Source organism: Lasioglossum baleicum, chromosome 3 (genome assembly GCF_051020765.1).
Source record: "Lasioglossum baleicum chromosome 3, iyLasBale1, whole genome shotgun sequence".
Taxonomy (NCBI): domain Eukaryota; kingdom Metazoa; phylum Arthropoda; class Insecta; order Hymenoptera; family Halictidae; genus Lasioglossum; species Lasioglossum baleicum.
Window position 1 is genome coordinate 14253565 of NC_134931.1, and position 22541 is coordinate 14276105.

General features: G+C 46.5%; 4 protein-coding genes across 11 annotated transcripts in view; 2 read left to right on the forward strand and 2 right to left on the reverse strand.

Moving 5' to 3' along the window:
- The window catches only part of LOC143221832 (solute carrier family 41 member 1-like), a 2225-nt gene extending 1490 nt beyond the window's left edge, over nt 1–735 (forward strand). Inside the window, exons 3-4 of one of the 2 annotated variants that reach the window (XM_076447428.1) lie at nt 5–524; nt 612–735. In XM_076447428.1, the coding sequence (XP_076303543.1) occupies nt 5–520 (516 nt within the window). In that variant the 3' untranslated portion in view covers nt 521–524; nt 612–735. Of the gene's footprint in view, nt 1–4 lie in introns of both variants that reach the window. The other variant, XM_076447427.1, reaches the window with a different exon arrangement.
- The window catches only part of LOC143221817 (uncharacterized), a 16323-nt gene extending 7948 nt beyond the window's left edge, over nt 1–8375 (reverse strand). The window contains exon 1 of the mRNA XM_076447396.1: nt 5519–8375. The gene's annotated coding sequence lies outside the window, so the exon portion shown is untranslated. The remainder of the gene's footprint in view (nt 1–5518) is intronic.
- On the forward strand, nt 2043–15216 carry LOC143221813 (solute carrier family 41 member 1). 4 transcript variants are annotated; one of them, XM_076447381.1, is made up of 8 exons: nt 3236–3733; nt 6135–6237; nt 6811–6951; nt 8016–8676; nt 8789–8968; nt 10560–10999; nt 12179–12399; nt 12470–15216. In XM_076447381.1, the coding sequence occupies exons 3-8, from the start codon at nt 6863–6865 to the stop codon at nt 12805–12807; spliced, it is 1929 nt and encodes a 642-aa protein (XP_076303496.1). In that variant the 5' UTR covers nt 3236–3733; nt 6135–6237; nt 6811–6862; the 3' UTR covers nt 12808–15216. The 4 variants fall into 4 exon arrangements, with proteins under 4 accessions (XP_076303498.1, XP_076303497.1, XP_076303496.1 ...); XM_076447382.1 differs by lacking the exon at nt 6811–6951 and having other exon boundaries at nt 3232–3733; XM_076447383.1 differs by lacking the exons at nt 3236–3733; nt 6135–6237; nt 6811–6951 and adding an exon at nt 2043–2183.
- Nucleotides 11201–22503, reverse strand: LOC143221805 (uncharacterized). Of its 4 annotated transcripts, none has more exons than XM_076447359.1 (9): nt 21961–22503; nt 19893–21829; nt 19403–19706; nt 18720–18886; nt 18038–18511; nt 17585–17882; nt 16972–17134; nt 16611–16870; nt 11201–16106 (listed from the first exon to the last, which is right to left on the reverse strand). In XM_076447359.1, exons 1-9 carry the CDS (start codon nt 22058–22060, stop codon nt 16021–16023), a joined length of 3789 nt encoding a protein of 1262 aa, XP_076303474.1. In that variant the 5' UTR covers nt 22061–22503; the 3' UTR covers nt 11201–16020. The 4 variants fall into 4 exon arrangements, with proteins under 4 accessions (XP_076303474.1, XP_076303473.1, XP_076303472.1 ...); XM_076447358.1 differs by having other exon boundaries at nt 19893–21832; XM_076447357.1 differs by having other exon boundaries at nt 19893–21844.
- Nucleotides 22504–22541: the final 38 nt, after the last annotated feature.

A 22541-nucleotide genomic window follows, 5' to 3' on the forward strand; every position in this document is an offset into this window, starting at 1 on the left:
GCAGCATTGGCCGGTCTACAGAGATGTATCGGAGGTGTATATATTGGTGCCGGCGTTGCTCGGGTTAAAGGGGAACTTGGAAATGACGTTGGCCTCGAGACTGTCGACGCACTCCAACCTCGGCCACATGGATACTCGAAAGCAACAATGGACGTTGATCGTCGGCAATCTGGCTTTGATACAGTGTCAAGCGATTGTCGTAGGCCTACTGGCTTCTTTGGCCGCCGTCATTCTCGGTTGGATACCGGACGCGCGGTTCGATGTTCATCACGCGCTACTCTTGTGCGCTAGCGCTCTCGCTACAGCGTCCGTGGCCAGTTTTTTATTAGGTTTGGTCACGGTCACCGTGATATTGCTATCAAAACGCATGAAAATCAATCCGGACAACGTGGCGACACCGATCGCGGCTTCCCTCGGCGATTTGATCACTTTGGCACTTCTGTCGGGATTTGCGTCTCTTCTCTACGATGCTATAGGTGAACTCGAAGATCGTGCTACGATGCGCCGCGCCGCACCGTGATCGCGTACGAACACGAACGCTCGACAACGTAATCGCAAGAACATTCGACGACTGCCACCGACCATGACGCCGAACGTTTCTTCCTTTTCAGAGTACGCGCCGTGGATTGCACCCGTCTGCATAACGTTTCATATCGTCGCCACCCCAGTTTGGGGATACATCGCAGCTAGAAATCCATTCACCAAGGAAATATTGGATTACGGCTGGACACCTGTGATATGCTCCATGCTGATCAGCAGGTTCTTATTTTGATTTCGTCCTTTATCCTCGAAAGGGAACGTTCCGCGATGTTCCCGAGGACGGTCGATTAAAAATCTCGGATTGGTGTGAATTGATTTCAGCGTGGGCGGCTTGACGCTAGATTACACGATATCGAGTTACAAAGGTATAGCAGTATTCCAATTAATAATAAACGGTGTCGGCGGTAATTTAGTCGCGGTCCAAGCTAGCAGGATATCGACTTCGCTGCACAAAGATCCACTATCTAGCACGGTCCAGGAAAGAACAGCGGTTCGTTTTAACCCATTCCACGCATACTTTTCGAAAGGTACGTGCATCGCGAGTCGAAACTAGGGTTTGCAATCCGCGCCATTTTCAATCCCACGAGAATATGGATTTAGTTCTTCAATCTAATATACATTTAATGAAGAAACAAATGTAGAAGTCATAATTCTAAGCAACTTTTTGCTATACGCGTTACCGCCGCTCGGTCTTCCGTGTGATCCTGCATATTCGTTATTAACCAAGTATCTAATACAGGGTGTCCCGTAACTGGTGGTACAAGCGAGTAGGGGGTGATTCTACGTGAAGAATTGAATCGAAAATGTAGAATAAAGTTTTTTTATATGACGCTTTATTTTCGAAAAAAATAAGTTTGAAAATTTGTTGATATCATCATGTTGACAATGTTTGTAAACATTGCAAGAAGCACGGAGGTACTCTGCTACTCGGAACAGTAAGATAGTAGAATCCGTCGAGCTGAAGCTGATCCAAGTGGGCGCGTACTCGATAAATTTTCAAACTTATTTTTTTCGAAAATAAAGCGCCATATGAAAAAATTTTATTCTACATTTTCGATTCAATTTTTCACGTAGCATCACCCCCTACTCGCTTGTACCACCAATTACGGAACACCCTGTATAAACGAGCTGTCTGTAAATATATCTTTAATCAAAAAGCAAAGACTATTAATTGTTGTATTTTCCGGGTTGCTCCTCAAGTCATTACACAGATATCCTGCAGCGGATAAAGCTCGTTCAGTCACTACAGCTGTGGGTCGAATAGTTAGTATCAATGCAACATCGAAATAGTTCATTTTGCGCGTCGTCATTCGCGCTCTATTCTGATTACGCGCATAGTCCCTCAAAATTTGGGGGATTTCGGATCTCCTATTTAAGAAATGCGGGATCCTGAGAGATTCCACTTTGCAGGATTGCAAGCCCTAGCCGAAACATAGCAAAAAGTATACGATAAACTATGCGAGCTTACACGCCATTGCCTTGAACGATCCGTAGGTGGACACGCGAGAACCGCCAGGGTGCTACTAGCGATGGTGATACCCGGTCACCTAATATTCGCTTACACCATCAGTTACCTTCAAGTTGGCCATACCTCTTTCACTGCCATATTTATCGTGGTGTATCTGACCGCCGCATTGTTGCAGGTACGTCTCGACACAGATACAGTAAAGTCTCGATCTAGCTCCCACCGCCTGTTCCGGGCAGGCACAGAGATCGTGTAGGACGTAGGGGAACTATTTTTTATGACTGCGTCCACCGCGCCGAAAGTACAAAGGATGCCGAACGTAGAAAAGGACAGAACTTCTTGGCTCCTCGCGGGTATGCCCCCCAGTGGAAGGGGTAGGTGAATGGACAGTAATCGTGGAGATCCTCGGGGAGCTGGATCGCGACTTTACTGTACATACAACGATAAGATCGATGTACCTCGCCGCGGCGCGACTATTCGAACCTCTCGACAACTCGATAACCACGTTTCGTTCGCGTTTTCGTTTGATCGTCAGGTGATTTTGTTATTGTACATCGCACAAGTGTTGGTCGTTTGGCTGTGGACACGAGGGATCGATCCGGACAATTCTGCGATACCATACCTGACGGCGATAGGCGATCTGATAGGAACGGCGCTGCTAGGAATCGCGTTTCACATACTCTATGCCATCGGTGACGGAGATTCGGACGTAGGAGATTGATTCGATTCGGTACACCGGACATCGAACACTGGACGCCGGATCCCAGGTTCCGATTGAATCGAACGTTCTCCCGTTTTTCTTCTAGTCATCCTTCGTCGAAGCGCGACGACGACGTCGACGCTGCTGCAGCGCCATTTCTCGTCGCAGTCAAAAATGGGACTACGGGCGAAAATGATTCGACCATGTTTCTCGCGACTTCGCGAAAATTTTCTTCGTCTTTTGGACGAGGACACGACTGAAACGTACACGATGTGTAACGGAGAACAGCGTGGAATAGTGTGATACATCGTTATCCGAACGGGTAACAAGTATTTTTTGAAAATTGTGTACTCACTTACCGGTACAAAATAAATTTGATTGAAGCGCCACTCGTCGTATTTTTATTCGAAAAGAACGAACGGTTTGGCACCAACGAGCGTTTCGCCTCGTGACAAAACCAACGAAAGACGCGGCGCAACCAGCAGCGAAACAAAGAGGCCTAGCATTAGCGCGAAAAGGATATCGCGATTATCGCGCGGCGGAGTATCAATCGGAGCGAAACCACTTTAAAACACAAATGAACGTGTCGGTGCTTCGCGAGCCTGGTACTTGGGGATCGTAATCGTTTCTCCTCGTTTGCACGGGACAACGTTTCGATCGGTCTTTCGGTCCGAAAAATATTCCGCGGTTTCGATAGAGTCGGATTTCGCGCGGGGAACGTTCGAGTGTTTCGAGGAGTAGATCCGCGGAAAAATTTTCGTAAAATTTGAAAAAATGTCGTGGCGACCGAGGTAAACGGACACCGTTGAAGAAACGTTGAACAGGAGAGCCAGCTATCGTGCGCGATAGCCCTTGACTATACGAAGCTGGCTGGTGAAACGAGTTAACCACGGTGTTTGGGCCGAACGAGCCGCTACGCTGGTGCTGGTGCTGATGCTGATACCGATGGTGACGGCGGTGGTGATGGTGGTGGTGGCGTCTTTATTTCGTACGATATCGTACGGACGAGTTACGAGTAGGGCGTAAAGGTTTGTAAGCGTAATCGCGTAAGCGAGGCAAGTCTCCGCGTGTGCGTTCAACGTATATATATCGCGACGCGTGCACGTGTACATACACGACGCCGACTCGACTCAACGACTTGTACACGTACAGCGGTACGAACGAAATGACCAAGTTGTGGTCGAGAGAGGCGCATCAGCTCGTCTCCGTCAATGAAATAGTTGGATCTGTCAGTGCCAACTATCGCCTCGCTCTCGGCGGAGCGTTTTAGGTTTGATCTATCGCGTTGCGTTGCGTTGCGTTCCTCTGGTTTGCTCGATCCTGTCCGCGATCCTTCCGCATATATATTTTTTCACCAGTTGGCGCGCACCTCGTAACTGGTCGCGCACCCCGAATCGTCGTGGTCGTTTTCGAGGCGAAAAAGATCGAAAATCGGATCGAATTCGAAATCAATCTTCGCACTCGCGATCGCTCTTCTTCGTTCCACTTTGGATTCGTTGCGAAATCAAGTGGAACGAGCAACAGTCGGAGATGCGTTGCGCCGTTGCTCGTCGTCCAAGCGTTAACTTGCGATCGGAATCGAAATGAAAGAAAGAGTGCGACCGCGGGTTCGGGTTCGGGTTCGGGTATCGTCTAACCGGGATCATAGCCGTCGAGCGCGAATCGGCGCAACGCGCGACACATTTTCGAATTCGTACTCTCGTGTCGGGTGTATTCCAGCCTACGCCGCGTTTACCTCGCAAGTTCGGCCAACGCGATTCGAGTTTCCGCGAGTATCCTGAAACCACGGTAGAAGATTCGTGTCCGACCGACGTGTTCATTCGATGCGATTTTCGGCCGCTACCGCAACGATTATGGAACGCGAGGCACGGGGATAGCATGAGGACAGGGGTGCAGAGCTACACTTCCATTTTCACGAGGAACGAGAGGGATGTGTTCGAGAACGTGCTTCGCGGGTCACGGGAACCAAGTATCAAAACGTATGTTAAGTTATTGCTCCTCATGGTCGAACTTAAACACGTGGAGTAATTTATCAATTTGTGAATATGTTACGGAAGTGCTTCGTACTCGCGCGCCACGAACGTTAAACGACAATGTTTGCAAATGCCGATACGCGGATACCGTTGAATACCTTTCGTTTTCGTTTGCGTTTCCGGTTTCGTTTTCGAAATATCGTCGCGTGCTTCTTTCGAAACCGATCCGATTCGGCCCCGAGAAACGTGACACGCATTCCGTGAAAACGGAGTTCCATAGAGTTCGTTGCGGCTCCTGAAAATCTTATTCGACGTGGAACACCTTCGAATCTTTGCAGACGCGGAGGTCGAGGCAATCGATGCACTGTATGAAACGAACCTATTCTGGGCGAGTCCTTGGAAGATGCGGTGTACCGGACGTTCGATATCGTTGGTCTCTCGTCGCGAGACATGAAAATTCAAAGCGACGAGAAAACGCTTTCGCGTTTACAGCGTCGGGAATCGTGAGTCGCAACGCGCCACGGTTCAAACTCAATGTCAAAGCGGCAACGCTCGAGTCCCGAACCAATCGTAAAAGTGTTTACGTAATTGGCCATTTAGGACGTAGATAAAGAACCCGCGTTCCACACGATAAAAGGATGGACGGAAAAGGCGAGCACATTTGAATCACGACTTTCCGAACGAAATTGAAAAAGTTATTCCTCCCGCGAATTCGTCGCGAAGGACAAATGAGAACGCGCGTGCGCGCTCGCGTCGTCGTTGATCTTCAAATATTGTTCTTTGCGAAACGAGAACGAAAGTTTTGCCAAACGCAAGAGACGATATCGCAACGTTACCTACCGTATCGATTCGTTTGCCTCCGGAGTAAGCGTTTTGAGGAATTGTTGCACAAACGCGATTGAATACGCACGTGTAAACGATTCCGTCGGGAGCGCGGAACGATTACAGACGCGCGGCGCAATCTGTGCGATACGGAACCGATCGTGTCTCGCTTATAATCGACCAGCTGATCGACCGAGGAAGATTAGATTCGGGGAACACGGAATATTTTCGGCATGGAAATTGTTCGAGCGACTGTCGGGTGTCAAGGCTAGATAGGGAAAGGTGGACAGACGAAAGAAAGCGTCGGGAGCAACCATACGAACGGACGCGTCTGGTTGGGGTAGCAGACGAACGAATGGGGAATAGGGAATAGGGAAAGAAGCGGGTTTGGGTTGAGCGAACGGGCATGCGGAAAGGCGGGCGCCGAGTCTACGGCAAGCGACGATCGATAGATTCGCGCTTGCTCCGTTTCACGTACGTTCCCGGTAAACGTCCCGAGCGAGTTTTAAGGAGACAGGCGTGATGCACGATAGAGATCAGTCGCGATGTAACCATAGCGTGAAACGGCCTCGCACGGGCCCACCAGCCTTACACCGTCAAATGCGTGACGACGGTTGATTTTCTGTTTCGCCAGAATCGACACGATATTGAAAACAACATCGAAAACGAGGATTCTCGAGTCTATGAGTTCCGTCAAGCTTCTACGTACTGTCCAAGATCAGTTTATCGAACAGCAGGTATGCGTTTAGTTTTCTTTTATTTCGCTCTGGATCGATCCATTTCGCGTAGCCGCCTTTCTTTCGATGGAAAGACGTTTGAACTTTACGTAAACGATGCGGGGACGTTCGAATTGAAACGTATTTATATGGTTGTCTGAATCACTCGATGATCAGTCGGGACTGCCGAAAACTCGGAAGCGAAGTCGAACCGTTCGAGCGACGTCACGAAAATTCAAAGCGACTCGCGGGATTTCCCTCGAACACTATCAATGCAATCGAAAAAAATATTGATACCGCGTGACGCGCAAGCTGTTACCCGCGACGAATGTTAACATTTGCAAAGATTGTGCGCCGACGGACGTAATTGTAATGACTCCGTCGTCAGGCCGTCGCCGTTACCACTGCCACGGTCGTCGCCGATTCGAGAAATCACGGTGTTTGAAATTTCGGCGAGGCTCGTGTAGCGTTTCCGAGCGAACCAAACTAGAGATAGCGTCCCCCGTCGGTTACGTAATTTGCTCGATTCTTGTTCTGAAATACAACGACATCGCGAACAAACGAACATTTAGACGAGCCTTATCATTCTCAAAGGAGAATGGCTATATATCCGCGACAGCGAGGCGCACGAGGTCCTCAGTAGAAGATGATAGAGGATCAGGTGCATCAACATCCGGTACGACTGCCGCCCGACAAACACGCCCATGTCGATGTCACAGGAGTCAAATTTGAGAAGTACGTTCAATCATAATTATTATTTTACGACGCTGGTCGCGCTTCGTTCTCGACTTCGTTCTCGATCCCGATCTCGGCTTTGCCCGGTGAAATTTCGAAAATCGTACTGCAAAAACGGTTCCGCTGGAAAACGAAAACGCCTCACGTGTCACGGTTCGCGGCAACCAATCGTACCTCGGGACGATGCTCGTCTAGGTTAAGGGGATAGACTCTCGTTTCCAGGATTGCAAGGGTACGGGATGCGCCTTCTTATTTCTCGATAATGCAAAGATCGGGTTTATCAGGAGTCAACAACGTTAGATAAAACGTCCTATTTTTACGTTTACGAGGTGTAATTTGCATTATTCGGAAGCATACAGCTGCGCGTGTCGCTATTTTTATAAAGCTGCGACAGCTACATGCTGCCGAATAATGAAGAGAGGACTTTTGAGTGTGACTAGATTGATTTCTGTCTTGTTTCCAGGATTGCAAGGGTTTTCAGTAGACAAACGTGTTGATGAAAGATCAATCTAGGCCGCAATCGCCCTCGAAAGTCCTATTTTTACGTTTACAAGGCGTAATTTGCATCATTCTGAAGCATACAGCTGCGCGTGTAGCTATTTTTATAAAGCTGCGACAGCTTTAGGACTTTTGAGGGAGACAGTGGTCTAGATTGACGTCCCACCTAGCACTTTTGACTACTGTCAACCCCCATATTTGCATTATCGAGTAATGAGAAGGCGCATCCCGCACCCTTGCAATGCTGGAAACGAGTCCACCCACGTAATCCCTTGCCGTACCAATTTCTTTACAGTTAAAGTGATTAAAACGTCTTTATCCCCGAAAATGTCGTAGAAGGGAGAAGAAAATTTATATTTTCTGTATGGCTACATTTATTTAATGCTGAAATATTAATTAAAAAACGAATCAGATTTGATTTTATCTAAGAAGAAACGCCTGACATTCACATTTGTTAGGCTTTGTTAAGATCCTCACCACGAGTCTGACTCGTTAAAATACGGCAAGGGTTTAATGCGAAACGGCGATCTCCGAAATTGACGAATTGTCCGAATTTCTGTTGACAGTGACCAATGCAAGGAGCCTCTACTTTCCGAAAAGCAAACTTCCCACAGGGTAACGCCGGTGGACATTCGTTTGCGCCCGATCTCGAAATCATCCCACGGGAACACGGCAATGGGCACGAGCTCGGCCACGGACGCGTCCATGACCATGGTGACGGGTATCGGTTCCGGTCCCGGTCCCGGTCCCGACCCTGGTCCCATATCCGGCATGGGAACGGGGACGCTCGCAGGGACAGAAATGGGTATGGGTATGGGAATGGGAATGGGCTTAGGTATGGGTATGGGTATGGGTATGGGAATGGGGATGGGTATGGGGATGGGTATGGGCATGGGTTTGGGTATGGGTATGGGGATGGACACGAACGCGTGCATGGCCAGCAACGTTGGAACGAACGTCGCCACTGTGACCGGCAATTCAACGGATGTCGCAACTGCCACCGTTACCGATAAATTGATGGAGCAAGATAGCGTCGAAGTGCCCATCTTCGACGATGGAACCCTCGAAGGCGGTCGTCTTCCGGACGTTGTCGCCGAGAGCAAAATTTACGATGTCAACGAGAATGATCTCGAGTCGTACCTGGCAATTACCATTCAAGTTTTTATACCGTTTCTTATCGCCGGCCTTGGCATGGTGGGAGCTGGATTGGTATTGGATTTGGTGCATGTACGATCCTTCATTTCTTTCTACGAAATTTCCATTTCGTTGTCGTATTCGCGATTCGGGAGTCGGGACAGAAGATAACGTTTTCTTTCTTTTTCTCGTGGTTCATTCACAGCACTGGGTCGTATTCGAAAAAGTGAAGGAGCTGATCATTCTGGTTCCGGCATTGTTGGGCTTGAAAGGGAATTTAGAAATGACTCTCGCGTCGCGTCTCTCCACTCAGGCGAATCTCGGGCATATGGACACACCGAAACAACAATGGTACATGATCGTCGGGAATCTTGTTTTAATTCAGGTGAGTCGAATATACGCGCACGCTTCGCCCGTTATCTCTTCCTTTTCCTCGTCTTCTGCTTCCGTAAATATTCTAAACGGATTGCAAACATTTCATCATGTACAAAGTTTCCTCGTATCTCTCCCGTCCACCCCCACCTCTCATCTGTCCCGCCCGCTCTTTCCCCTCCGTCTTTTTCCATTTGCTGTTCGACGTCTGCTCTGAATTTCGAGTTCGAAACACGCATCCCATTACACGTCAGTCGATCGAAATCGTTCAAATTCGAAATCGTACTGCGCGGTTGCGCGACTCCCGAGCCGCCTTATCGTTGGTGCCGCGACTTTATTTGATCGCGCTCTCAACGCGTCAAGTGTAAACGACCTTCGTGAATAAACGTTATATTTATCGCAGGATGTGTAAACCGCAATCGATCAGCAAACACCCGCGAAATCTAGACGGCGTTCGAGAGCCGGCGTATTCGATGCGAAACGCGGGAAAACCGTTTCTAAGCTTTTCCTGCTGGTTTTCCTTGTTTGAACGACCGATCCTCGTGTCGTGCGTCGACGGGTGAATCATTCGTCTTTCGTTTCAAAGACTGATTACAGTAAAGTCGCGATCTAGCTCCCTGAGGATCTCCACGATCACTGTCCCTTCGTCTACCCCTTCCACCGGGGGAGACATCCCCGCGAGGGGCCAAGAAACTCGAGCTGCCGCGCCGTCCCTGTTTACATGCTGTCCTTTTCTACGTTCGGTATCCCTTGTACTGGGTTGGCAAGAAAGTAATTTCGGTATTTTAAGGTGAAATAGAACCCAGTTTTTTTATTCAAGCAATGAACTTCAATCGATAGAATATTCTCCATTTTGTTCGATGATCTTTTGCCATCTTTATGGTAGCTTCAAAATCCCGCGCTCATAAAACTTCTGTTCCTTATCAGTCATAAAAAACTAGTTTCCCTACACGATCTCTGTCCCTGTTCGGAACAGGCGATGAGAGCTAGATCGCGACTTTACTGCACAGGGTGTCACAAATTATATGTCGCGCACACCATAGCGCGATTCTACGCCCCCGATTCAGTCGAAAATGACATAAGGAACCACCCGCAAAATTGACCTTAAACGTGAGAAACGAGGTAAAAAAATCAAAAATTTCTTCTTAACATCATTTTTAAAGAGAACGTTTGAGTTGCGACCTATGGTTCCTCTCACGAAGTTGGTTCACATGACCAGTAAAACACAATTTAAAAATGTTGGTTTTTTTTACCTCGTTTTTCACGTTCAAGCTCAATTTTCCGGGGGTTCCTAATGTCATTTTCGACTAAATCGGGGGTGTAGAATCGCGCTATGGTGTCCGCGACATATACATAATTTTGTGACACCTTGTGCACGATACCACCCCGTATAGACCGCAACGATGAGTAGCGGGTATCGACGATATCGACGCATCTCATCCTCGAGATTACACGCATCGTAACAATTTCATCATTCTCGTATCACTTTCTTCTCTTTCGTTTATTTGAATGTTCTCTTGATGCTTCGTCGTGGTTGTTGAATGTCACGTTCGCGTAAAATGTAGAAGAGTAAAAGAGTAAAACGAGTGGGTTCGTGTTGGCAGTGCCAGGCGATAGTGGTTGGATTTCTGGGCTCCGTGGTGGCGATTGTAATGGGAGCGTTTCGAAACGGTACCATTTCGTTGGATCACGCTTACCTGTTGTGCGCAAGCAGCCTGGTCACCGCGTCTCTGGCGTCCTTCGTTCTCGGATTGATAACCGCAGGGGTGATCGTGTTCTCGCGACACTGTCACATCAACCCGGACAACGTCGCGACGCCGATAGCCGCGAGCCTCGGCGACATCACTTCCTTAGCCCTGCTCTCCTGGATCTCGACGATTCTGTACGAGTCGATCGACAAGCAAGATTGGCTGGCGCCGTTGGTCATCGCTTGCTACGTCCTCGTCACCCCGCTCTGGGTATGGATCGCCAAGAAGAACAAATACACCAACGACGTTCTTTACTCCGGCTGGACCCCCGTCATGATCGCCATGCTGATCAGCAGGTGAGTTACGATCACCACGATAGCCTAGCTTCGTACAGACCTGAACACTTCGCCGAACGACAAACCGAACACCGAGTGGAACGGCGCACAGTAGACCGCAAAAGTTGGGATAGTTGTGGTCCAACGCCCTAATGACGGGATCAAAATCTCAAAGTTGCGCGACGATGCCTTCAAGTTGCGCATCGAGCCCAGAATTTGAAAATTTAGGGAAAATATAGACATTTTTAAGAATATCGAAATCGAAGTATACTGCTCTTTTTTTAAGTAAAAATGGGAAAAAATCATATTTCATGATACGTCCTAACTTCCTATGATCTTATTTTTTATGTGAATGCACCGATGCACCCGCCAAGTGCAATTGCACTTTATTCTTTAATGGAACACAATCTTTTTGTTAAACCATTCGACCATTTTTATTATCCTACGTATGAAAGTACTAACCGAAGGTCATCGAAATGTCAATACTTCACGAGATATTTGACATTTTTTTGTCAGAGTAAACACGGCGTTAGTTCGTACAATTCATATCGACAGTTTCGATACTTCTTGTAGTAAAGTAGGATAATAAAAGGGACCGATTCTGATTTCACAAAATTATTGGGTTGCATTCAAGAATAAAGTGCAATTGCACCTGGCGGGTGCAGAAGAAGGAATTTTGTTGAAATTTGAAAGTCGAAAAATTGAACTTTGGCCACAAAAAGAATCAGCGCAAACCTGTTGGGTTTGTTATTCTGTTCGACGCAATCTTCAGCCAAATGGTCTGTACGAAACCTATGGGGTAGCCTCATTTCCAGGATTGCAAGGGTGTTCATTCCTTGATAATGCATGCGATGGGGGTTCTCAGTAGTCAAAAGCGCTACATAAGACCAATCTAGACCGCTGTCTCCCTCAAAAGTCGTACTTTTACGTTTACGCGGCGTAATTTGCATTATTCGGCAGCATCTAGCTGTTGCAGTTTTATGAAAGTAACTACATGCGCAGCTTTGTGCTTCCAATAATGCAAATTACACCCGGTATACGTAAAAATAGGACATTTGAGGGCGCTTGCGGCCCAGATTGATCTTTTATCAACCCCTTTGACTACTGAAAACCCTTGCAACCCTGGAAACGAGACTACCCCTTAAAATAGATGGATAAATCGGCGAACCAACCGACGATCGTTCCGTTTCGATGTCACAGTTGCGGCGGTCTGATTCTGGAGTTCATGGTGTCACGGTTCGAGAACTTGACCGTTTTTCAACCGGTGATCAACGGGGTCGGTGGCAATCTCGTAGCTGTCCAAGCGAGCAGAATATCGACCGCTCTCCATAAACAGGCGGAGCTGGGAACGCTTTTGATTCCACCGGGTCACACGCATCCCGTCATCTTTATTACGCCCATCGCGAATTTTTTCGGCAAAGGTAAGCGGCGCTGCATAATTCGAATGATTCCGTGATCCGTCATCCGTAATATTCTGTTCCCTTTGTACAGGCACGCACGCAAGAACCACCAGAGTTTTAATGGCGATGGTCATACCGGGTCATATAATTTTCATTTACCTAATCAATTACATGAAGGACGGCAACACATCGCTGACGCCTCTTTTCGTGTTCGTTTATTTATGCGCCGCGATGCTGCAAGTTGCCGCGCTCCTCTACATCGCCTACATCATGATACACTGGATGTGGAAACGAAAAATCGACCCGGACAATTCGGCGATTCCATATTTGACATCCATGGGAGATCTCTTGGGCATCAGTTTGCTCGCGATCGCTTTTCAGTTTCTTTATCTCGTGGGAGATCAAGATTCCGATCTAATGGCTCCGTGATTGCTCCTGTCGGGCTGTACGTTGGACGAGGATCGAGATATCGGCATCTAGATCGAGATCTACATCTACATCGGCACCGACACCGGCACCGACGCACCACTAAGAAAATCCCATCTTATCTATCCTTGGATCGATTATAGTTCCACTGTTGTCTTGCATTCACGGTTGCCTCTTCCTTCGCGACAAGCTGCAACGATAAACGATCTTCGCTAGGAAACCCGAAATGCGGTGAAACGTATACGCGAGAATTGTGAAAATTTGAAGAAACGGTGGTGCAAGCACGTTTCACAAAAGTCTACCTTTCCGTTGAATGCCGATCCGAATCGACGTTTCCGCGTTTACTCGATTCGAGCCGAAGAAACGATTATTTCGCATGCAACGCGCGATCCTACTTCTCTAGTAAACCTAGTCATGAGAACAAAAAACAAAAAGCGGAAAAGAAAAAACACGCGAAACGTGGATGTGTATCGTTTGGTCGAGCGTGAGACTGGTATCGGCGTGTTGTCCGTTGGTCGGTACCAAAGGATAGATCGTATTCGCGAAACAGCTCGCAGAACTACGACGCACGCCGCGAATCCTTCCAACGAATGCTAGACGTATTCGTTTAATCTTCGGCGAAACGCGCGGCACGAAACCCAACGAAACAAAACTGTACGTAGTCCGATACAGTAATTATAATTCGTAAGATCGTAACGCGTACGTGTCTTCGAACAGTTGCCTTCGTATACGATGGGAATTAGATAAACGTTATATCGTACAATTAGATGCTGTCTAATGTCCGGACAACATATTTTTTTATGCTTTGAAGGATTCGCAAATTGATGCGGCTCTCCTTGCAGTATTCCTTCGCTAGCGGGTAGCTGCGTACACGTTCTTCGTCGTTCCGACCGAATACCCCGAGCTGTGTCACGGTGCAAGCTGAAAGCTTCAAAACGTGATTCAATTCACGCTTCTTCGCGTTCGACGTTATCTCCGCATCTTTCCGCGTCTTCCAACGTCGCTGCAAACAAACACTGTAGGTTGCATTTGCGGACAATCGAAGCGTTTAGTGTAATCGAAGCGACTGTACCGTTAGTTTGTTAGTTTGTTCTTTTCTTTTTTGTTTGTTTGTTTGTTTTCTTTTTGTTTGTTCGTTTGTTTGTTTATTTTCCTAGTGTACCGTCGTGATGTTCGAATTAAATGAATTCCGTTCGCGACTGTAAAACTTAGCATGCGTCTCGATTATGCTTATTTGATGTAATTATAGACCGGATCGGCGGGAACGCGTTATCATCGCCCCGTATCCGTACGCGCCCCAAATTTCGATAGTTGGTCACGCTTTCCGATCATCGATCCTTGTACGCGCGACAGAGACACCCGTCGCGATTTTCGTTCCTTCCTTTTCTTCTTCTGCTTGCGTTACTTCCTCTTCTTCTCCGTCGTAGTAGTCGTCGTCATCGTCGAACATTCTCACGTGATCGTTTCTATTTGCAACGAGAGTCGCAATCACTGGATTATCGGTAATCGGGAAAGTTTCTCGTAGAATGATTGCAAAAGTATATGTACCACGACACAGCACGAGCTTGCCCTCTTGTAAAAAAAGGTATACCGCAGATTAGGCTCTAAATACATCCTGACAATAATGTTCGATTGAAACGGTCGGATAAACTATTTTGTATGTCGCGATGACTCGAACGCTCTATTTTACGGGTGGATACAAAGGTCGAAGAAGATCGAAGAATTTTATGCGTTGCTCTTACAGCGACATCTTCGAAATTGTTGTAAGTTTCGTAAGAGTACGCGTGTAGACGTGCCAAAGACAGTTATACGAGTACACATCGTTTTTCTTCGAATCACAGTAACGTCCCGCTGGTCGCTCTCCATTCGCGTTGTCCTTGCAACAAGAACAGTTGAAACGTAACGATTCGATCGATATGTTCGAATGTCTCCCGGGAAGAGAGCCAGCAGCGAAACGTTACTGCAGTTCCAAATTCTCGAAAGAGTCGAAAGAAAATTCGTTCGAAAGTGTGAGACAGGTTTGAAATTCGAACACGACAGATACGATAAAGATAACCGGCTTATGACGACGACTTTGCGGAGCAGAAGAAGGACAAGCAGAAAGAGCAGGAAGAGAAGAAGACGAAAGATACAAGCGGGCTGTCAAAAATCGCTACAAATCGCTACGCGTGCGCGGAGGGTTTGCTTCGATCGCGTCGTCGCGGCGGTTACGTTCGAATGTGATCACACTTCGATCGAACGAAACAAACTAACGGCCGTTTAAACAGTTGTGAATGATACAGCGAGGATTGTGATTCGCGTCAGCGATGCGATGCGATTCAACCTGTTGGACGCACATTCGAGAGAAACATCGATGTAGTTTTCTATAATAAAATTGCACGAAAAGAAGAAAAAAATGGACAAAAAGAAAAAGAGAGAGAGAAGAATCATATTTTTCTTCCCGTCCCTGGCGCAATACGGAACATATTAAAAATATACTTGGTAGCGTAGAAAATACTCGTATCCGTTTATTGGGAGACGTTTAATCTCCAAAAATAAATGTACACTCGGTACAATTTTCGAGACACTCAAAGAAAACACACGCAACGCTGGTACCTCTTGTACGCTGTTCCGTTTCTGCCCGAACGGCCCAAGAGAATCCAAGGCGCTAGGCGACAACGAAATTTTATAAAAGTACGAATTCGTGATCGCTATCAATACCACCAGCTGCTCCCGGACAAACAATCTACGCGTACCATCGTAGGATTCGAAACTGCGAACGAAACCGTAGGACGATTCAATTCGAATCACCGACCAACATTTCATCGGCGTTTATTATATCAATGGTCTACCGACTACAACTTGCGAACTAAAAACTCTAATCTTGGGAAACACGCGCGAATCATGGAAACTGAAATAGATGCTTCGATCCCTACAACTGAATATCGTCGGTACGTCGGTAAAACTCGGTTTTGACGAATCGCTATGTCGGTGATTGAAACGTATCGTTCTTCTAGATACATTTCGCAACTGAACTACGTCGAATCGAGGCGCGCGTCGTAGCGCGATTTATACATGAAAAACTATAATACAATACGTACGATGAATCGGCAATTCCGAAACGAGGTGACCGAGTCTGAAGCGCGAATGGGTCAATGTGGCTGCCAAGGTATCGCGAAACGTAAAAATCTAAGCTGTACAGGACGAGTCAGTCTGACGGGTTACTCTCAGGTTCGTTCACTGTAACTTTGCTATTTCCTTTGCTTTCCACAGAATCAGCTCCATACAGGAAACGGCATCCTCTTTGCTGTCGTGTCCGCCGACTGTAACATCGTGGAAACACATCGTAAACTATAAACTTGAAACGATCTATTCATATTCATAACTAGACAGCGGATCTTCAAGCAAAATAAAAATTTTCTTACATCGTCGATTAAACCACTAAATAAAGTTGAAATTATATCGTGTTTGATCTTATCTTAATCAGAAGAATGCCAGAAATAAATTGGTGAAAGTCCCATAAAAAATAAAGAAGTTTTTGTACATTCGATTAGTAGTGATTCACACCGATACGCTTCGGCCACGCGATCCGCATTTCACGCTCCCGACGAGGTCTGCGCGGTAGACGCAGTCATAAAAAAATAATGTCGGTACGCGATAGTTGTCCGCGCAGAACACAGGCTGTTTTACAAGAATCGCGACTTTACTGTAATAGCATTTTTAAATTCTTCTAATATTTTTACTGTCTTAAATTGTACCTATCCATTTCTGCCATAAACGCATGTAATCCGCTGTCTATTCATAACCAAACAACCTATGCTACCAACCGTCGTTCTGAATAATTTTCCTGAGATACTCGGAACAGAGATTTTTAAGAGCTCTCTTTTGCGGATATCCGTTCTTGTGCGGGAACATCACGCTCGTATCGACCACCGTGTCGTGCAACAGTCTTAGAGCTTTGAAATCGCTCTCGAGGCTATGACCCACCAATATCGTCTTCTCCGAGAACATGGTAAGCAACGTCGCTTGAACGTCCAGCAACGTCGTTGTCACGTCCTTCATGTTTTCTTCCGTAATTCCGGAAAACCTGGAACACGCGTTTCACCGAGATCTTATTCGTTTGTTCGCGCGTTGTCGGATCGAACGGCGAGAAAAGGGAACAGGAAACGTCTAACGGTGGATCCTCACCTCGTGTTGTAATCGATTATCGCATTCTGCGGTTTCACCAGTGTCTCGTACACCACGTTGCTATCTTCGTCGATGACCGTTACTCTGGTCAGTTCTAAGCCTTGCGTCGTGTAGCTCATTTCGCAATCAAGCGCGTAAATTCCTTGTTCTTCGACGGATATGTCTTTGATGGAAGAAACCGTGAACGAAAACATAATATCTACAGACTTCCCTTATACAGGGTGTTCCACGAATCGTGACCAGTAGAGATTACTCTGTTATTAGCAGTCCGATCGAAAATGTTTTTATCAGGTGTAACATAGTTTCAAGAGAGCTTTCACATGATTATAGCAAATTTTTGCGTAAACTTTTTTTTTTCACGATTTTTCAAGGTCACCTTGAATTTTTCGCAAATACATCTATAATTTTTTACGCCTATTTGTTAGAAAATTTTTTTTGAAAAATTGCAAAAAATTGCTTTTTTTATCTTTTTTTTACAAAAAATTTGCTATAATCACGTGAAAGCTTTCTTGAAACGATGCTATACCTAATAAAAACATTTTCGATCGGACTGCTAATAGCAGAGTAATCTCTACTGGTTACGATTCGTGGTTCATCCTTATTGTCAACGTACCTTTCGGAAAAGTTTTCACGTATCCACGAAGATTCTCGTAGTCCACGTAGTCCCAAACGTGCGTCCTAGCGTCGCAACAACCGGTCGCGGAGCCGTATTGCTGGCAACAGCTGTATTTCCCTTCACCCCTTACCGTGAACTTTCTACCCCAGTGGTATATACAATTTTGCGATCTCAACTGGAACCCTTGTTTGTCTATCGCATACGCCTGACCGCATCGACCGCAAATTCTTTCGTTAGGCACTTTGGACAGGGCATTCTGATTCCGTGAGTTGATTACGTAGATTTTTGCGCGTCCCTGTAATCGAACCCAATCGTCACATATCCACCAGACATAGGTTTTCAACTTACCTACCGTCTTCTCTACCTGTTTCTCTATCGCTGAGAGATTCTTCAAATTTACGCGAGCACAAGAAGAAAAAAGGAAGAGAAAATAGGAGTAGAAAAATTTACCTTTTGACCGTCCGGATGCGGTCGAGGAAATCCATTATCGCGGAGCTGTTGTTCGCTCAGTATCCATTTCTGCAGCATACCGTAGAGTGCGCGTCCCCGGAATTCCGTAACGGAACGTTTAGTCTTAAGAACGCTCCAGGAGCCCTTAGTCTTACCGGCCAGCATCGCTTCGTGCGACACCATACTGCTACCAGCTATTGTCGCGCCAGTGCTGTTGTCTGTGGATAAACTTTGGTCTACTTCTTTTCGTAATCTATGCGCGGCGAGCATGCAAGAATTCTTGTAGACGGCCAACGCTTTGCATCGTTCGTGGCAAGCGAATTCTTCTTTGACCGCTCGTTGCGCAGCATCCTCTGAATTTGTGTAAATTTGCACGCATATGTCGTGCATCATGTTCACGTAATACTGGCGGACATTCAACGGGAACTTCTGCGTGGTCACTTGCAACGGTTCCGGACGTATCAACTGAGGAATCTGGAGAAAAAGATATGCTTTGCATCTTCCTCTGTTCCTTACTCTACGACAAAGGCCGGCAAGAAGTGCTCATTTCCTCGAAATTCCTTATTTAGTCCTCGAAAACCGGCAAAATGAACACTTCTTGCCGACCTCTGCTCCACGATATGGATATATTTATAATTTATAATGTCAGATCAGTAGAACCAACTCTGAATCGCTTGCTTACCGCTTGTGGAATATGTGCAACGCGTACTCCACTCTTCGCTGTTTGCGCGGCAGTCTTTGACCCTTCCGTGGTCTTCGTGTTCGTCGATTTCCCTACGTTCTCCGTCATCTTTCTCTTCTCTATCGCTAGAGATTTTGCGTACGGTACGTGGGCGATTCTGATGCGAGCTGTTAACAATGTTTTTTGCTAGATTCAATATCGACAGAAATTACTTATAAGATTATACGGGAGTGTACGTATACGCTTTGCTAATACGGAGAAAATATTATGTGGAGATCTATTGATACGAGTGTCGGTATGGGTGATGTGGTAATCTATTGATACGAGTGTAGCTCTGATGCGTCACGGTAGGCTCCTACGGTACACGCCTGAGGAGCTCGGAGACTAGAGCCGCCACGGGGAGCGAGACGCGCGGCCGGGTCGAGGGGGCGTAGCCTTCGAAAATCGGCCGTCGCGAGCCATTAATTCCGAGGCCTGGTGTATACCATACCTGGGAAACTGGTGCTCAATGAACTACGTCATCGACTCTCGCAGCACCAATTGCCCAGGCATGTTGTACACGACCTGTGTTCTTAGCCGTCAATGAAATTGTTATCGGTGATTGTTCTACTATTGCTTTTGAAACACTATAACCTTCAACAATCTCAAAATCGACAATCGACATCCTCCCTTGAATACTGCACCTGCCGCTTCGACGTGGTTTCGCCGTTGTGCGTCCTTTGAAACGGAGGACGCGTTGCTGGCCATCGAAGCTGCCTTTTCCGCGACGGTGTCTCTTACCGATCGCCACCTCTCGTACATTTTCAGCTGTGGATTCATCGCTTTTTTTGTCTCTTGAACCTCGTGTATCGGTCTAGAGACACACGTGGACGCCGAAGGATGCGCTACCCTTTTCCTTCCCAATTCCTCGGGTTGCTCTTTTTCCTGTTTCGACGGTGTCTCTTTCGGCGATACTACAGGCTTTGATTGCTCCGATATTTGGTACTCCTGTAAACAAACGAAACGTTCATAACGTAACACTATCGTACGGCCAGCATTCCGAAAATATGTAAACATTAAACGATAATCGATTTACAGATCTATTTGAGATAGTGGAAACGACTATAGGGCAACTACCAATAAGCAATTCCTCTCCCCCCAATGAATTTCGCTCAATTAATTAGTCACGCGTACTTGAAATATCTTTAAGCACTCCTCTTGCACATCATGATCCGAGTCGGATCCGCTTAAAATTATGTCATCTATATCGTTACCGACGATACCGTCGAAACGATCGTAGTTTTCTTCATCCAGATTCGATCGAATACCATCGAAATCGCTCGCGAGCCGCTCCATCGATCTTCCGTCTTCGTTAGTCTCCGCGAGAGCAGCAGATAATTCTACTTCGAACCTGTTGTCCTCGGCACCTTTATTGCTACAGTTCGAACGTTTACCGCCGTCGCGTCTTTTCTTCAAGCGTTCGCGTTCTTCCTTCTTCGAAGCTTCGGAAGAATCGTGATCCCGATCACCTCGGTGCTTTTCCGAATCGCGAGAATCTCTTCTGCTGCTTTTGTTCTTACGTCTGTTCTCGCTTCTGTCTCTGTTCCTGTCTTTATTTTTGTCCTTATCTTTGTCCCTGTCTCTATCTCTGTCTTTGTAGCGGTGTTTCTCTTGACTCTTCTCCCGATACCTATCCTTGTCGCGACTCTTACTCTTTGAATCTCTACTTTCGTCTTTGTTCGCACCGCGAGATGTGGAATGCGATTTCTCGGATGAGACGCGTCTCTTCTCTTTGGACCGTTTACGAGAGTTATCATGATTCTTTTCTTCTTTACTCCTGGCCTCCCTCTTGCACTTGTATTCCTTCACATTCTTCTCACTCGCTTTACCCGCATTCGTCTCCAAACTCTTCCTCTTCTCGCATTGCGAACTTTTCAAAACGTCTTTCGCCAGCGTAGCGCTTCGGGTCGCCGAAACCTTCTGGTCTTTGGAATCCTTCTCGTCGCGATTCTCCTTGTTAACGGTTGTTTTCGCGAAAGCTGGTCGCGTTGTATGTTGCTCATGGTTCGAATAACCGCTGCCATCGTCGTACAATTCGATTTGTGGACGATCCGTCGTTGCATCATTCTCCGCGTCCTCACCGTTGATTTTACTCGGATCCAGTTCAATGTCATTCTCATTCTCATTCTCGTTCTCGTTCTCGTTCTCATTATCATCCTCTTCGTCATCATCGACGTTATTGCTGTTGTCATGGTCGTTTTCTTGTTCGTCGTCGTCCGAGAATTTCGGTTCTAAGTCGGAATAAAATCTCTGAGATTGTGCGTTCGCTTCAAAATCAGAAGAAGAACGTGTCGCGTCCGTCGTCGCACGATTTCCTCTATCGAATCCTGGTGCGAAATCGTATATTACCGAATCTTTCAAACCGTCGATGCTTTTCAGTGGTGCTTTGATCTTCTTGGGAACATACTCTTCCCGTCTCTTTTTGCTCCTTGGATAGTACGCCTCTCCGAGTTTCAGCGAGTAGTCATTTGAATTTCCATCGTCCAATGAATTCAACAAAACTGGATCGATCTTACACGTGGGCACGTAACTTTGCGAAGTGTCCCGAGCGTTAACGTTAACTATCGTGGTCGGCTTGTATTTAGCTTCAGCAGTTTGCGTATCAGTCAATTCGCCACTTAGCCACGATTTTACTCCTTCGGGGGAACATTTACGTTTCACAGCTACTCTACTTTCCCTGGTTGGCATATACGATATTATCGGTATATGACGCTTCTTCAGTTCTGCGATTGGCGTAGGATTATAAACGCACGGAACCGGCTTATTGATCGGTGGCGGCACGTCCGGTACTTTCTCTGCCGAATTTGCAGCCACGATTTCCAATTTACCGGCATTTCCAGATGTCAAGGAGGGTTTCAACCCCTCCACTACACGTGATACAACATTCTGACAGGAAAATTGATCCGTGTTCGTGACATCTTGATCAGCGAGAACTTTCTTGACAGCTTCGGTGACCAGTTGTTGTAACACATCGGAATCAGATTGCACCGTCGTAGGTTTTGCTTCCTGAATTTGGTTCGAATGACTTTCCAATGCCACCGCTACTGCTACGTCTGCTACGACCACGGCATCTTCTGAAATGCGTACTTTATGAATCACAATGATTCGTACAAACAAACTTTAGAGTCGTCTTTTCGTTACACCTTTCATAAAACGATAGATTTTTGCGACAACAACAAATTAGAATAGCAAAACAACTTACCTCGTTTCGAATGCTTGAAGTGACAGTAGGGTCTATCGCATGATCCGTTCTCGTAAAACGGACAATTGATAGCTTTAAAGTAACCAGTCGAAGGCAACATAATTATTTCATCTTACTTCGGTCTTTCAAACGGTGAACCCTCGAGCAGAATGCATCGCGTTAAATCGTCCGAGAACATCGACCTTTCGGACAAGTGGAAACCAAATCAGGAAATTGCCTATAAGTCAAGCATTATCTGTTTTTATACGGGCGGAAAGTCTTTATAGCCATTATCCGTAAAAGGTTTGTGAAAAGATTTTACGAAACGCGTCCGAGAGACGAAACTCGGGGCAAATAGAGTTCCGGAAACAAAGGTTATGTACACGCAGTTTGTACATTTCCCTATTTGCCATTTGTTCGTAAGTATCTTCCCCTGTCTCTCTTTTCTATCTCCATCTTTTTCTCTCCAATCTTTCACCCTACTCGTGAATCTGAGTCTTCTACTCTACACTTTCCCGTTACATACCACCAGGTAAATGCATACTACTGTAACTGTAACTATACTCGTACTCGCTTTCGACCGATTTCACCGCCATCTGTTG

Coding starts and splice junctions, on each gene's coding strand:
- LOC143221813 (XM_076447380.1), top strand. CDS start 4,584: ATGAGGACAGGGGTGCAGAGCTACACTTCCATTTTCACGAGGAACGAG. Junction 4,685..8,015: donor CGGGAACCAAGTATCAAAAC/GTATGTTAAGTT, acceptor TTCTGTTGACAG/TGACCAATGCAAGGAGCCTC. Junction 12,400..12,469: donor CGCGAATTTTTTCGGCAAAG/GTAAGCGGCGCT, acceptor CCCTTTGTACAG/GCACGCACGCAAGAACCACC.
- LOC143221805 (XM_076447357.1), bottom strand. CDS start 22,060: ATGTTGCCTTCGACTGGTTACTTTAAAGCTATCAATTGTCCGTTTTAC. Junction 18,887..19,402: donor AAACCACGTCGAAGCGGCAG/GTGCAGTATTCA, acceptor CATTGTTAACAG/CTCGCATCAGAATCGCCCAC. Junction 18,512..18,719: donor TTGCACATATTCCACAAGCG/GTAAGCAAGCGA, acceptor CTTTTTCTCCAG/ATTCCTCAGTTGATACGTCC.